At 43.5% G+C, this 14,814-nt stretch overlaps 1 protein-coding gene across 6 annotated transcripts in view; it reads right to left on the reverse strand.

Moving 5' to 3' along the window:
* Ets1 (ETS proto-oncogene 1, transcription factor) overlaps nucleotides 1-14,814 on the reverse strand; it is a 131,875-nt gene that overhangs the window by 39,436 nt on the left and 77,625 nt on the right. For 2 of the 6 annotated variants that reach the window (XM_048796112.1, XM_015499034.2), the window contains one exon: nucleotides 1,003-1,104. The exons of the other annotated variants lie outside the window; for them this stretch is intronic. In XM_048796112.1, coding sequence (XP_048652069.1) covers nucleotides 1,003-1,104 — 102 coding nt within the window. The remainder of the gene's footprint in view (nucleotides 1-1,002; nucleotides 1,105-14,814) is intronic. 6 annotated transcript variants of the gene reach the window in all.

Consider the following 14,814-nt stretch of genomic DNA (forward strand, 5'->3'; position numbering starts at 1 on the left):
CCTTACTCCTTTCGACCAAGTGGGGAAATGACTGTGGCCACAGGGACTGATAGCAATGGCTCTAGAGTTGATTGTCCTTGAGAAGTTGCTATTGGTCTCCAAGAGGATGCACCCAATAAAGATGCTCATGTTCTCACTGCCCTCTCTCATTCATGAAAAGATGGAGGGGAAGTAGAGTAGCAGGAACCAGTGTCTTTTTGCTCCTCCACTAGAGGCACTAGAAGCCTGGCAGGCAGGACTTCATCCAAGGGAGCTAATAGTATCCATAACACTTCTGGCTGAGGTTAATGCAAAGAAGGAAGAGAAGTGTCCCTCCTCAGCCCCTGGCTCGGTTTTCATAAAACTAATGATGTGACAAAGTGGTGGGGGACAAGCAGAAATGTTGTCTCAGCAAGAACTAGGCAAGAAATGGCTCAGTGCTACCCATCCAACCAAACAGTCAATCACTGTCACCCAACAATGGGACACTACAATACCTGTAATGGGCTCTCATCACTTAGGGAAATCTACACCTGGTTGGTTGCCTTTCTCTCATACCCAATCCCCTCCAAAACGTTGGCCATTAGAAACCACTCCAAGGAAACGAGAAAGAAGCTGCACATAAAATCCCCAATTTGAGACTGCCCCAAAATGGGAGCCAGTCTCAAATTACAGCATCTCAATTGTTCTGCCAATGCACACAGCCACTAGCGAATGCACACTGTTTGGGTACAACGTGCCAACTCTGAGGTAGACGCCTCTTCGCAGAGGGAAGCTGCCCTAGGACAAAAGAGATGGTCTGCTACAAAACAAAGCATGCTCCAAATGGCACCAAGAAGCCAGCCCTGGGTCCTGCAGCAGGGCCTGAGAAAGAAGCCTGCAGAGACAGCCAGACACGTTGAACATCTGTAGGAAGTGACCTCAGACTTCTCCCTCTCTCCCTTCATCCACCCCCTGCCCCATCCCCCAAAAGGAGTTTTAACACATTATTACCACTGAAGTCCTGAGGATTTGGTGACTCACCAGGCACACACATGGTTCCAATGAGCCCTTGACCATTACATGGTAGGGAAGCAGGAAAAACAAATGAAAGCAGTTGTAATTCGGCAGCGCCGGAGTTCAGACCTGCCAGACAAAAGGGATTGCAGGCATGTTCCCAAATTCGTTCAGGCACCTGACATGCAAAAGCTATTTTTAATCACTGGATTTATTTCTTTCCTAGCCCCTCCACCATCCTCACCTCAGCAAATGTATTGGAAGGCAGAGCACGGCCCAAATCAACTCCAGGTGTTCAGGGAAGCCCAGAAAGGCTCTTCCGTTCCAGGATCCAAGCCAGCAAGCAGAACCACCCCCTGGGTCCTGCATTTAAATTTTCTCTCTGTGTTCCTTAGAGTAGTTCAAATCTCCCACCCAAAACATTGGGCAAACAGCCAGAAAGAGAGGAGATATTTGAATGAAGGTGCCCTGCTAGAAAAACTTCTAGATATGTGTTATCTCCAGCAGTTTTGGCAAATGAAGGCACATGAAACAGTCTCAAAGCTCCTGAGATGGAGCTTGCTTTCATTCTGTACCATGCTCTACCTGCCTTGCAATGAGGATTACATGAAAGGCATTTGAAAATGCCAACACCTGATACATAGTAGATGCTCAATAAATTATTGGTGGCATCTTATAAAACATAACTGAAAAAATACACGATTGTACTACCTAATGCTTAGAGAGACAACAAGGAGAAGGGATGTGACCATTTCTCCAGATACAAACAACTGAGAAAATGAGCAAAAAAGAAGGAAAATCAGATTCTGAGACAGAAGTGGAAATTGAAAACACCTAAAACTGGCTCTTTTTTTTTTTAACAGATTAATTTCATACCTCTTCCTCATCCTTTTGTGGCAATTATCTGAAATATGTTTGCCATGACTACACTTCACAGCTACATGAATCCAATTGGCCTCTGTTTTTTAAAAAAAACTTCCCATCAATATGGCACAAAATCAAAGTATAATTTTGTATTCAAAACTCTTTTCTCTACATTTGGAATTTGCCAAAACTCAAGTTACATTTTACCATAGTCATTTATGGGCCTTTAAATTAATGCCACTCTGATTAAAAACCCCAGTACTGGGGGCAGAAAAAAGATAGGAAGAAATAAAAGAAGGAAGGAAAAGAGAAAGAGAGATTTGAAGAATAACTTAAAAGTTTTGAATGATCACTTCAAACCATGTACAAAGTGCTTCACATGTTTCAAATCATTTCCTATATACATGATTACACTTGACTCTCACCAAATAACTTATTTTTATAAGTCCAAAATGTCCCAGAGCAGTATGATTTCTTTGTCTTAAAAAACACAAAGTCCCAGCCACCACATCACTAAGGAGGAAGAGGGAGCATGACCCTTTCCTGCAGCTCTACAGCCAGCCATACTGCATCCAATGGGTTCATCCCATGATGCACTTGGGTGTGTGCACGCTCACACACGTGCCCACACACATGCTAGGGATGGAACTCAGGGCCTGTAATATGCTGGGCAAACACTCTACCACTGAGCTACACTCCCAGCCCTATTCTGAACAAGGGAAACGCTTACCTTGCCCTCAACTAAAATACTCACAACTGAGTCAGGCTTTTGGTATTGACATGGATAATCCCACCTGAGAAAATGGAAAACATTTGATGTCCCACATCTTCCTATTATCCCAGCTTCTCCTAGCAGTCTTTGAGGCTTCCACCTCTAAGATGCTAAAGATGCCAGTTAATTTGGAATAACCAATTGATTTTAATTTCACTTATTCCTTCCTATATTTATCACTATGGCTATTTGGACAGAATTCTTCATTTAAAAAGCATTTTGTCCAATCCTTTAGTATGACCCTCAAAACAACCAAGTGAAACCTCTTCTCCACAGGCAAGGAAACTGAGACTCAGTGCTTTCTGCAGATGAGAAGAGCCTCCATCACTGAGACTTTCTGCAGACAGCAGTACAACCCAGAGTTACAGGCACCGCTGCACATCTTACCAGCACTGGCCTGCACCAAGCCCCGGCCCAGGGCCTACTTGGCACTTAGTCGGGGGACAAAGTGGACATGGCCAGGAGGGGTCCTGAAAATCACCAGGAAGGCTGGACTGGTCAAGGTGGAGGATCAGGAGTTTTCTTTATGGGCAAAGGAAAAATCTGGGCAAACAAATGGAGTAGAGCCCATTTATTTAGGCTGGAAGAGGTAAAGTTTTTCTGCACTTTTGAACTGTTTTCTCAAGGCCTGCCTCTCCCTCCCACGCAGGAAACAAACACAGAGACCGGCCTCTTTCCAGAGGGTGCTCCAGTGGCTCAGAGCTAGCCTGGGAAGGACAGAAGGAAGAGAGACTTTAGAGAAAGGAGACAGGAGCTGGGGACAGATGGGCCATGGCCACAGGAGGAGGAGGAGGGGGACATGGGCAGCCAGGGAGGAAGCAGGACCTGGGAAGAGAAAGAGGGGAAGAGCTGGCAGAGAAGGAGGCACAGAGGGAAGGAAAGCAGAGAGCAGAAGAAGGGAATATTAGAAAAATTTTAACCAGATTAAAAAGAGAAAGCAGGATAGGGACAGGCTGGGAGGAGGCAGCCACTTACTCTCAGTTGATCAAGTTCAGAAAACAACACTTTTCCATAAGTTTTGAAAGGAAATTCTCTCCCCACTTTCTTATTTATTTATACATTATATAAATACATTTTTAAACCAAAAAAGGGCTGTCTTTCCAATGGGAAAAAGCCTTGTTTGAGATGAAAGCCAGTCTTCAAAAACCCCTCAAAGGAAGCTGAAACCCCACATGTCTTGGTGCTACAGAAAGAAAAACAAAGTGGACATTCTTCCTAGTTCTAAGGCTTTTTTATGCAGATGTGTTTTTCTTTTAATAAATAAATCTGGACAGAAAAGGAAAATGCACACCCATACACATTCACACAGCACGACTGTCTGTTTTCAACCCAGGGAAACCACGATGAAAAATAAAAATATTTCATTCCATTTTCCCAGTGTAGGAGACAAAGATTCTCACTATGCCAGGCACTGGTGTGGAAGCAAAGCACTACACATGCAGCCCACACTGCCCAATCGACAAAGGAATGAGAGGTGATCCAGGGAATGGCAGAACCTAGGGAAACCCACCATCTGTCCCCAGAAGTCACCTCACCTCAGACACCAGCTGCTCCCCTCTCTGAGCCATTCCATTTCATTCATAAGCCACAATAATGATTAAAAAGTGATCCTACACATTAAGTTAAATCTGCCTTCTTAAGAGTTCCATCCATCAACCCCAGTTCTGTTGGCTGAAGACACAGTGTGCAAATTTAATCTTTCTTATCTAAAAGTTTTCAACTGCTCTCCTTTGTCATATCTTCTGTCCAGGATTTAAAACTCCCAGATTCCTCAAACTACTCATGATGACATGGTTTTTGGCCACCCACCCCCACCTAGAAGCATTTCTATGTCCCTAAAGATCTTCATAAGCGTCTACAGACAAACATACTTCTCCAGATCAAAATGAGACCAAGTTGATCACTGTATCCTGCAAGCGTTGGTCAGTGAAGTCTAGGACAACATTAACAGTCACTCAAAGTACACTGCTACCCCCCCCCACATATAAACTGATATGGAGCCTGTTCTGCACCTATTGACTGGATTTTATTAACCTCAAAGTAAAGTTTTACATTTCTCCACATTAAACTTCACCTTGTTTGTTTTGCCCATGTGTAGACACTTTTTTATATCATGAATCCATCCTCATCCTATCATCTACCCATCTCAGCTTTGCACCAGCTTCAGCTTACTAAGTATGTGTTCTGCGTCTTTCTCTATTCTAAGCCCCTGATGTTGTTGAAAAGGCAATGACCAAGTGCTGAGCCCCCATAACATAACACGAGAGACCGTGCATTACTTTGACACTGACACATTAATCAAGACCCTTTGGGTATAGTTGCTCAATGAGTTACAAATCCTCCTGACTTTACTATCATCAGAGCCACATATCTTCATCTCGACCACAAATACATCATGGAAAAACTGAGACAAAAGCATTACTGAAATCAAAAGATGAGGCCACGATATTCCAGCGGCTCTACAATATGAAGTCAGTTCCCCCCTTCAGTTTCTCCCTAAGCACCAGACAAATGCAAAGACAGGATGGGAATGGCTGAGCTGAGATTCAGACTTTTGCACAATAGAGAAAGGCACAGAAAAAAAGGGGGAAAGAGTGGAGAGATAGGAGAGAGGGAGAGAGAGAGAGAGAGAGAGAGAGAGAAAGCATGCTGCTGCACAGCAAAGCTTTGCTTCCAGAAACAATGGGCAGTTAAGAGAACAATGGCTACAGACAAAGTGTTGGTCTATTTATATCTGCCACAGTGAGTCCCAGACAGGAGGAACTGGAAGTCTGCCCTGTATGCATAGCTCCAACTGGACCCGAGCTAGGAGGAAGATGAGGTCACCAAGAATTTTGCCTGCTTAGGAATGGGCTTCTTTTTTGCTCACACAGCTCCTGCTTAGCCCAAAGGATCTCTTTAGCTGAGAGAAGAAGTTTGCTTGCCCACTTCTGTAGCACAGCCCCGCTGAGAAGGGTTGGTTCAGAAAGGCAGCTGCTGCTCTGCCCAGCCCAAAGCAATTAAGGCCTCTCTCTACAGAGGTCACAGGAAGGCGGAGATGCCAAGGACAAACCTACGGATCGATGGAGGTCAGCTCTATGGTTCCTGAGCCAACAGTCTTATCAGTCTGTTAATTACACATGTTTAGGGACACCATAAAAGAGTTTTTCCATGGGAAAGTTCCCTCCTCACTTCTCTGGAGCTGAATAAAGAGGCCAAAAGCTGATATTCAGAGATGTGTGCAAGGAATCTCAATGGAAATCTCTTCTTTCCCTCACCTTCAGCCCTTGTAGATGGTTTCTGTAGTTTCTGGAATTTCACCTTTGGCTCTAACATGATTTTGGAGTGATAATCAATTTTAATCCTTCCCAACTGTGTTATTTATATTCTTAATCCACCTGCAGGTTTACTCAAAAGGGCCACCAGTGATCAGATTAGCCTGCAATAGACACCAAACTGAAAATGCATAGCATCTGGGCCCTAGAGGATGCACAGAGAAAGAGGCATAGGAATGAGACCCTGCGGGCAGTCACCTCCTTTATCCTGAGTGTCACCAAAGCTCATGGCATTAAGGCACAACAAACAGTCGGCAACCACATCCCCTGGACCAGTCCACATTACAGCCATAAGAATTCTAAGTGCAAAGCTGGGATCTGCCAAAAGCAAGAAATTCGGGACTTAATACTGATTCTCCTGCAAAGTGGCTTTGGTTTTCCACCCATGCCTCTGCCTTCCTGTCACTGACTTCCTTTCTTGTTCCTTAGGGACAAGGACTGAGTCCACAGGGACTCAGTCCTGTGCCTCTTTCCCTGTGCCATCCTCCAGGGCCCAGATGCTATGCATTTTCAGTTTGGTGTCTATTGCAGGCCAATCTGATCACTGGTGGCCCTTTTGAGTAAACCTGCAGGAGGATTAAGAATATAAATAACACTGTTGGGAAGAATTAAAATTGATTATCACTCCAAAATCATGTTAGAGCCAAAGGTGAAATTCCAGAAACCAATATTTGAGTGGGTAGAAAGGAGTCCTAAATAAGATTATTTTCCTCCTTTTCATTTAAATAGCTTGAGATATTTCATGGCGAATATGCCAGGTATTGTTTCCATATTGAGGGGGAACTAGTGGCAAGCATTTAATGCTCTATAATTTAAAAGCTTAAACACAGAGAGGCAAGGGCTAGACATTTCTGGGGTCATCGGCTGACACTAGTTACATGGAAAGAACTAGGTTCCTTCCCCAACCCCACACTCTCTTCATTATCTTCACAAGTCCATGAGTCAAGCAGCTCAGGGTTCAGACCATGTGGAAGGCACCCTAATAAAGTTGAACTTCTGAGATAAAAGAGATAATATGCATGAGGTGACAGCAAACAAACATTCCAGTACATCTTTCATTCTATGCAGATGGTAGTGACAGAAACCCAGATGAAGCACTGACCATCTGAAATACACCACACAGGAAAGATCCAAGCGGCTGCAAGGGCCACGTGACCTCATTCAGTATTTCATTCAAATACTGCTTCCTCTACTTCTCTCCACCCTTAACTCCCTACAGGCTAAATATTCCTTTCTTTCCAAGGGCCCTGCTGACTCACCCCAGCGTAATATAAGACAGCCACATGGGAGCCACATGGTTGGAATGGAGAAAAGGCAAAGAGAGAGACATTTCTACCCTGAAGCAAGGCTGACATCAGAGAAGATGCAAAAATTCCCAACCATAGCATGTTTGGCAAGCACAGGAGACAGCTCCCCTCTTCACCTATCACAGTCTTCAAAAATGCCTGCATGAAAGCAGAACGCAAACAAATGGCATGGCCCCAACCCAGGACACCTGGAGCTTACAGTCTCAGGCTTTATGTATTCCAAAACTTATGAGATAAAGGCCCCCCACTAAGTTCTGTAAACCCAAATATATGTCCCTAATGAGCCAAAAATCCTATTATTTGAGACACTTACATATTAATTTTAGAGCCCTAGCTGAAGTTTCCAGAGCTACTAACAAGGTACTTAGGACCCAAAGAGACCAACTTTGAAGGGAGAATGGTTACTCTCCCCAAACCACTAACCCTGTCATCTGAAGCTACTCCGTGATTTGTGCAGACCTACTTAATCTATAATTTTGGCCTCTATTCTCTTCAGCTTTGGCCTTTTTTTTTATAACTTGGAGCAGTAACTACCAACCCATGCATTCTACTTAAATGTTCACACATTTCTTATTTCTGCTGCTCTGTCCTCCTCACTCTGGCTATGTGATGCATAAACCCTTATCTGTAGCCAAAAAAGCAGAAAATAAGAATTTTCAGAATTTGCTATAAAACTTTAACAACTCCTCAGAGGGAGGTTCTCCCTACTGGCAACCAGACACTATTATAAGATGAATGAAAAGGAAGCTGCCGAAAAAGAAGGAAAAGCTGAACTCTGTCATTGGTCAAGGGTCCTACCCTATTCCTGGAACTCAGAAGGAAACTTAGATATCATCTACTTCAAACTTTTTCTTTTACTGATGGGGTAATGAATCTCAGAGAGTTGACACCAATAGCCTTAGGTCACATGGTTACTAATTCTAGACCCTATGACTCCCTGTCATTTTTTTTCTTCTACCCCATTGCTGTTTACTTACTGCCATGGATTGGGAGAGAGAGTGTCCTCCAGGTCTTCATGATAAGCAAGCCCTGGTTCATCATTCTTGATATACACTATTCCTGCCTAGTTCTTAAGAACCATAGAGGGACAGCCCATCCAAAGATCCAACAAATATGATAGGATTCAATGGACCCACAAAGCTATCTGCTTCCAATATAGGTTCTAAGTTTTGAGTAAGAATAGTCACAGACTCTACAGTAGAAGACTTTCCTTCGAACAGAGATTTCCTGTTGTATAAAGGGAATCATAAAACAAGTAATCTGTGATGCCCAACTTCAATTGCATACCAGCTCTGAAATGTGAGGCTGCTATTCCTATCAATCCAGAAAAAAGTGAAAATGAACAGGTGATTTCAGTAACTTTTATCTAAAACTCACTGAAAGGAGAACAATGAGTCATGTCATTTGGTGGCTAATACTGCCATCCCAGCCCCACTGGTGTGCCAAACAGGGTAACCAAGAGGGATACAACAAACCCTACTGGCAAAGCCAAGACATAAAATCAAGGGCACAGGCCTATGAATTGAGCCTCTGTGTCTATGACAAAACTGTCTAGCCCAAAAAAGCATGAAGTCCTGAAGCAACACAAAAATACCGCTCGACTTCTAAATGCAAATATATACAGATAGCAGAGACCTAAGGCTTCAAGGAAAGACATACCTAGCCTTGATTTCTTTTATCCCACACAGGTTTCTCCCTCTCCTTTTCACAATGGGTCTCTCCTAATGGCCCCAAACACACAGACTGCAGCATCCTGGCAATCCCACTGCTGCCCCAAAGTCTCGCCCACACAGGCCCAGGGCAGACAGCCTCGATGCCTCTTCCAGCAACAAACCCAAGAGAGGCTGACAGGGTCGCCAGGCAAACCCAATCTCCAGATCAATGGGCAAGACAGACCAATAGGTGGAGAGCAGAGGAAAAGGGATCAATGCAAGAGGCAGGCAGCCGAAGCCACTCTCCATCTGCCTGGGTCAGGTGGGAAGGGGAGAGACTAGGATGCAAAGCCCTCATCCGCTGCTAATAAATGGCTCTGCCTCATCAGGAAGCCATTAGGAAATTGCAGCCACCACAGCCCAAGCTCCCCGTACTGAACTGTCTGCACGCAGCTGGTAAAAGCGCTCATTATCTCCACCCAGCCCAGACGTACACTGGCTCACTCCACCATGGAGTCCAACCAAGGAAGACAGCTCATTGCAGCCTGAGCTTGAGTGAGGATGGAGAAGGAACTGACAAGGTCCTTGGAGATGGGAAGGTGCAGGGCTCACCCAGGTGTGTGCTCCAAGCTCTCATTGTGAACAGGGGTCCACGTCCTCATTCCCAGTTAGACAGTAATTTTTTTTTACATTTATTCTTTAGTTGTAGGGGGACACAATACCTTTATTTCAGTTTTTATGTGGCGCTGAAGATCAAACCCAGTGCCTCACGCATGCTAGGCAAGCGGTTTTTCTCTGAGCCACAACCCCAGCCCAACAGTAATTTTTTAACTCACAAAGACATATGGATTGAGAGTGGGCATGGGGCTACTTTTAGGGTGATTAAAAGATGCCAAAATTAGTTGTGGGCAACATGGTGCACAACTCTAAATGTACTAAAACCACTGAAACCTACATTTTTTTAAATGGTGTATTTTGTCATGTGAATTTTATCTCAATTTAAATAACAATAAATCTTAAAAGAGAAGGATCTACTGACCCACCAAGTAATGCAATGGGATCTGTGTGGTGACTGATGGCCATGGATCCTACATTTGGAGTTTCCCTTCTAGTGAGCAAAACAAATGGCACCTAATTACACAAACGATAGATACGTGCTCACAACACTCCAATGATGGCTAATGTGAGATGTTTTGCAATGGAGACTAGGGCAGGGGCTGGGTTCCAGAAATACTGAGAGAAGAGCCAGAAAGAGCCTGCTGATGTCTTGGGTGGGAGGGAATAAGGTGACAAGGACAGTGCCAATAATGGGTGGATGGCATTACTGAGAGGGGCGGACAGAGAGAGGATGAAATGGCCCACACCCACCTCTGACACATGGAAGGGTTTGACACAGGAGCTAGGCTATGCTCACTGGGACACTGTGGGAGCAGCTGGGCAAGGTCCACTTCCAGAGGCAGACACCTGGTGTGGGCAGCTTCTGGGACCACTTATGTTGAAGACTCAGAGGAAAGGCCACAGACTAACAGAGACAAACAAAAACCTTGCCCACAAATGATTCCAGCAAAGGCCTCTCCAGCCTCCTTCCAAAGCAACACTTGCATTTTTATAAGGCTCACTGGGGAAAGAAGTATTCTTCAGACTCTGGTTCTTGCTCCCTGGCTGGAGGTTTCTCTCCCAACCCCAGTGAGGTCACAGAGGAGAGGCAGACAGAAGGTGAACTTCAAGCAAACAAACATGGGCGCAGGATCCCTGGACGGGAACTGAGGAAGGTGTAGTCACAATACTGTGACGGCAAGGGATCTTTTTGGGAAATTCTTTTCCGAGAGGGATCTGTGAGTTTGGTCCCCTGGAATGCCCTGAAGCAGCTCTGATTGGTTCCCTGGCCCTGACTAAGATTGAGCAGGGCCCCACCCGCAGATGAGTAAACACAGGGAGGAGGAGGGAGGAGGAGCAGGAGGGGCAGGAACCAGAAAAGGCAAGTGCTGACTCTGGTTCAGGGAATAGACAAGATGAAATTCAGGGAAGTGTGCCTGTGTGTGTGTATGTGTGTGTGTAGGTGTGAGTGTGTGTGTGTGTGTGTGTGTCAGAAATCAAGAAATAATTCTCTGGGCCTTACACACCACTCCAGTTGGGATCCAGCCCTGCCTTGGCAGCTGGCTCATTGGTTCTTTATAATATACTGAATTAGTCACTGGATTAGCAAGCACATTTACACACACTGGCGCACAGCTGTTTAAAGACACACGATCCCCTTTTCTAGGTGCCAGATTCTGGCTGTAAATCAACCACTGCAATCAGCAACTGGCAAACCCCAGAAGTACACGGTTCCTACAGATTTCTTTAGTTGCATAGCACTTTAGGAAAAGTCAGCCAGAGTGGAGATAGTCTAACACGCATGTAGGGGATGGGCAGGAGACAGGGCAAAAAAAGACAATGGGCTTTTCTCCATATTTTTTGTATCTTATGGAAGATGCCAAACAATTCACCAACCTGGACCTTCACTTTGAGGAGGGCAGCCTGGCTCAGGAAATGACACCTGGGAAAAGGGGAGCCCCTTTCTGTGTTATCAGTCTATAGTTTCCCTTTTAAAACTTCTATGCCCAGGTGACCTCTCAGGAAAGAAAGGATGCCAAGGCAGAGAGGAGTACTTCAGCAATAAAAATAATTCGGGGTCCTGATAACCATTCTAAGAAGATGCCGCGATGAAGAGGCCAGCGTAATGCCTGAAAATAACGCTTCAGAGTTGGAAACTGACCCAACCCCGAGCTCAGGCATGGTAAGTATGCGTGAGAGGGATTGGAAAATAATATAACTGGCCGCAGGGACTGTTCTGGCCCACTTGGTTATGGGGGTGTCAAGTGGAAAATTTTCTGTAACCAGGTTAACAGTAACCACAGTTTTAACAACCACTGAAGTAATAACAGCGTCAGCAGCAATGAACATTTGTACAGAACTTGGTAGCCTGAGAGATAATGATAATACCGTTGGTTGAGACCCTGTGGCAGTGAAAAAGGATTTTACAGGAATTATTTCTAATCCTTGAAAAAATCCTGAAAGCTCTTTATTATTATCTCCATTTAAGGATAAGTAAAGCAAAGCTTAGGAAAGTTAAATAATTTTGAGGACAAATTAGTAAGTAGTAAGTCTGAATTCAAACCCAGGGCTGTGTTACCAGCCTCGAGTGAGGAATATTACTATAATCAACATCATAAAAGTGAGGTGGTGTGGTTCAGGGACAAAGATAATTTACGATTTAAAAAAAAAACAAAACAGGGGCTGGGGATGTGGCTCAAGCGGTAGCACGCTCGCCTGGCATGCGTGCGGCCCGGGTTCGATCCTCACACCACATACAAAGATGTTGTGTCCGCCGAAAACTAAAAAATAAATATTGAAAATTCTCTCTCTCTCCCTCTCTCTCACTCTCTCTAAAAAAAATAATAATAATAATAATAAGTGTAAATCTTTTGACTTGGAGATCTCACCTACCAAATGGGAAAAACAGAACTTCTCTATACAGTAAGATTATGGTTAAAAAAAAAGAAGAAGAAGAAAGAAAAGAAAAGAAAAAAAGAAACCTATGGCATAAATAAATCTACCTGAGAAATTAAGGCAAGAACCAAGTACCAATTACTAAATGAGATGAATTACACTTAGTCTCTGTTGGAATAGGAATTTGGGGAAGATTCACAAATATCGTGACTAGCTTGTGTAGGAAGAGACTTGTGTGTATCTTGTACCAGTTTTTGGAAATTCAAATATTATCTCTCCAGAATTGGTTGGCCTATAAAAGCATTGAAAATACTATTTTCTTACAAAGAAAGGCATCTAAGGGCAACTGGAGATTTGCTTCATCTTTGTTCACTGCTCACTGCCTACGCCATACCAGAGGCAGAACATGCCAGGCAAAGCCCTATGAGTCCAGGACAAGTCATTAGGGTCCCATCTCATTCAAAACTAAGTCACTGTTTGTCCACCTAGCACCCAAAATCCTGTGGAGACTCTGCAGCCAGCATGAAATTTCAAAGTTCTTCCATCAACCCACCCATCACACAAGAGTATGGACGAAGGTAGAAAAACCACAAGGATCCCCTAAGTGAAGCCTTCATAAATCCAGAAATAGGTGCTTTATTATTAAAAAAAAAAATCTCCGTTGAATCTGAGGTCAACTCCGGGTCCACCACGTAGATGTTGATTCATTCCATGTGCGTGTTTATTTTTCTACAAACATTCCTGCTGCATCAAGTGGCCTCAAGGCCTAGACTTGTGTCTCTGAATGTCCCCTCCCTGGAAAATTCTCAAGCATGGGTGGAGCCCTCACTTCATTCTCCGAAGTCCTAATCTGGAAATGGGGGGCCAAAGGACCAATGCTACATGCAAGTTTAGTAAATTTAGTAAGCCACCTTTCTTTGTCCATCTCGGACTTGAAAATGCACCGTGGAAATTATGTGAGCTGTGGGGCTTTTTCCCCCTTTCCCTCTACTGCACATCTCTATGGTAAATATTTATAGATAAGTTGAATATTTTCTTCCTAACCCTAATGATAATGAGGAGCCTAAAAGAGAACATACTGCCCAGAACATACTGCCTCTTAAAAAGAATGTTATCAAGTTTTCTCTCAGAATAGGTTGTTAGTAAGCAGGACTTTATAATTAGGAAAGATCTAAGTCCAAATGTGTAACTGAAAATGTATGACCCTGAGCAAGTTATCTGAACCTTTCTGAAATCAGTTTTTGCCTACAAAAATGAGGATTAAAACACCAACACTATAGGATTATTTAAAGAATGTGATTATTTCTGTAAAGCACCTGACACATAGTAGGTGCTCTATAAATACTAACTTTTCTTATTCCTCATACCTGCAACACAGCAATGTATACAGACCCAAAAAAAGCACCCAATAGTTTTAAAGAACATTTGATTTCCATTAGGACCCAGGGAAGGTGTAAGATTGAACTCTTAATCTATGTGAAATCAAGGATGCATTTCCTGTACACATGTGCATGATTCACCCTGGGAAGTTCTTATGTATACAGCATCACCACTCTGTATCCTATCTCCCACTAATTTAATAACACTCTTTGAATCGCCAATAACTCCAGAGCACTTTTGAAATGTGAACCTATTATCTTTCTCACTCTCTCCCAGAGAAAGGCTGCTCACTCACTGGAAGTAACCTACTTCAAGAAGAATACAGAGTGCAGAAATCATCTGGTATCTCAGGGTGAAAACAGACTCAGGTGTCCTGATTCTTTCTCCAGGCAACAGAGGGACATGGGATGACCACCCATGCAGACCTGTCCAGTCAATAGCATAGAAAATGTTCAACCTGGCAATGGCAAGATCAAGTACCCTAGGTCTGACCCAAAGCTGTTCCAAATGGAGGGCACTCAATCAGGAGCCTGACCTCCAGTTTAAAAAGGAGACATACTTTGTGGCCACTCTAGGGTTTACTTTACAAGTGCTAAAATTTTCTTGGCAAGTATTAAAAAGTGCCAGATTTTTTTTAAAGCCAAATTTAAAATTCTTCTTTGTATTTTTGCTACAATCAGATGTACTACCCTCTATTTCCCATGGCTACCTCCTCTTTCCCAATAATCCAGAGGCACCCAAGGATACCACTGGTTACCTACGATTTATACCCACTTGCAAGGAAACAGCAACATGCCAAGGAATAATTCCCAGCTAACAACCTGTCATTTGGCTCTGGAATGCTCTGGCTTCCCACATGACCAAAACAAGATAGAGGTGGGAAGGAAGCTTACTTTTATTGCTAAGAACATAAGAGCAACACATTGTGTTAGGGAGATAATCCAATACAATTTTGCTAAACATGTATTTACACACTTATACAAATAAATATATATTTATACTATATATATATATATATATATATATATATATATATATATATATATATATATATATAT

Source organism: Marmota marmota, unplaced genomic scaffold (assembly GCF_001458135.2).
Source record: "Marmota marmota marmota unplaced genomic scaffold, marMar, whole genome shotgun sequence".
NCBI lineage: Eukaryota > Metazoa > Chordata > Mammalia > Rodentia > Sciuridae > Marmota > Marmota marmota.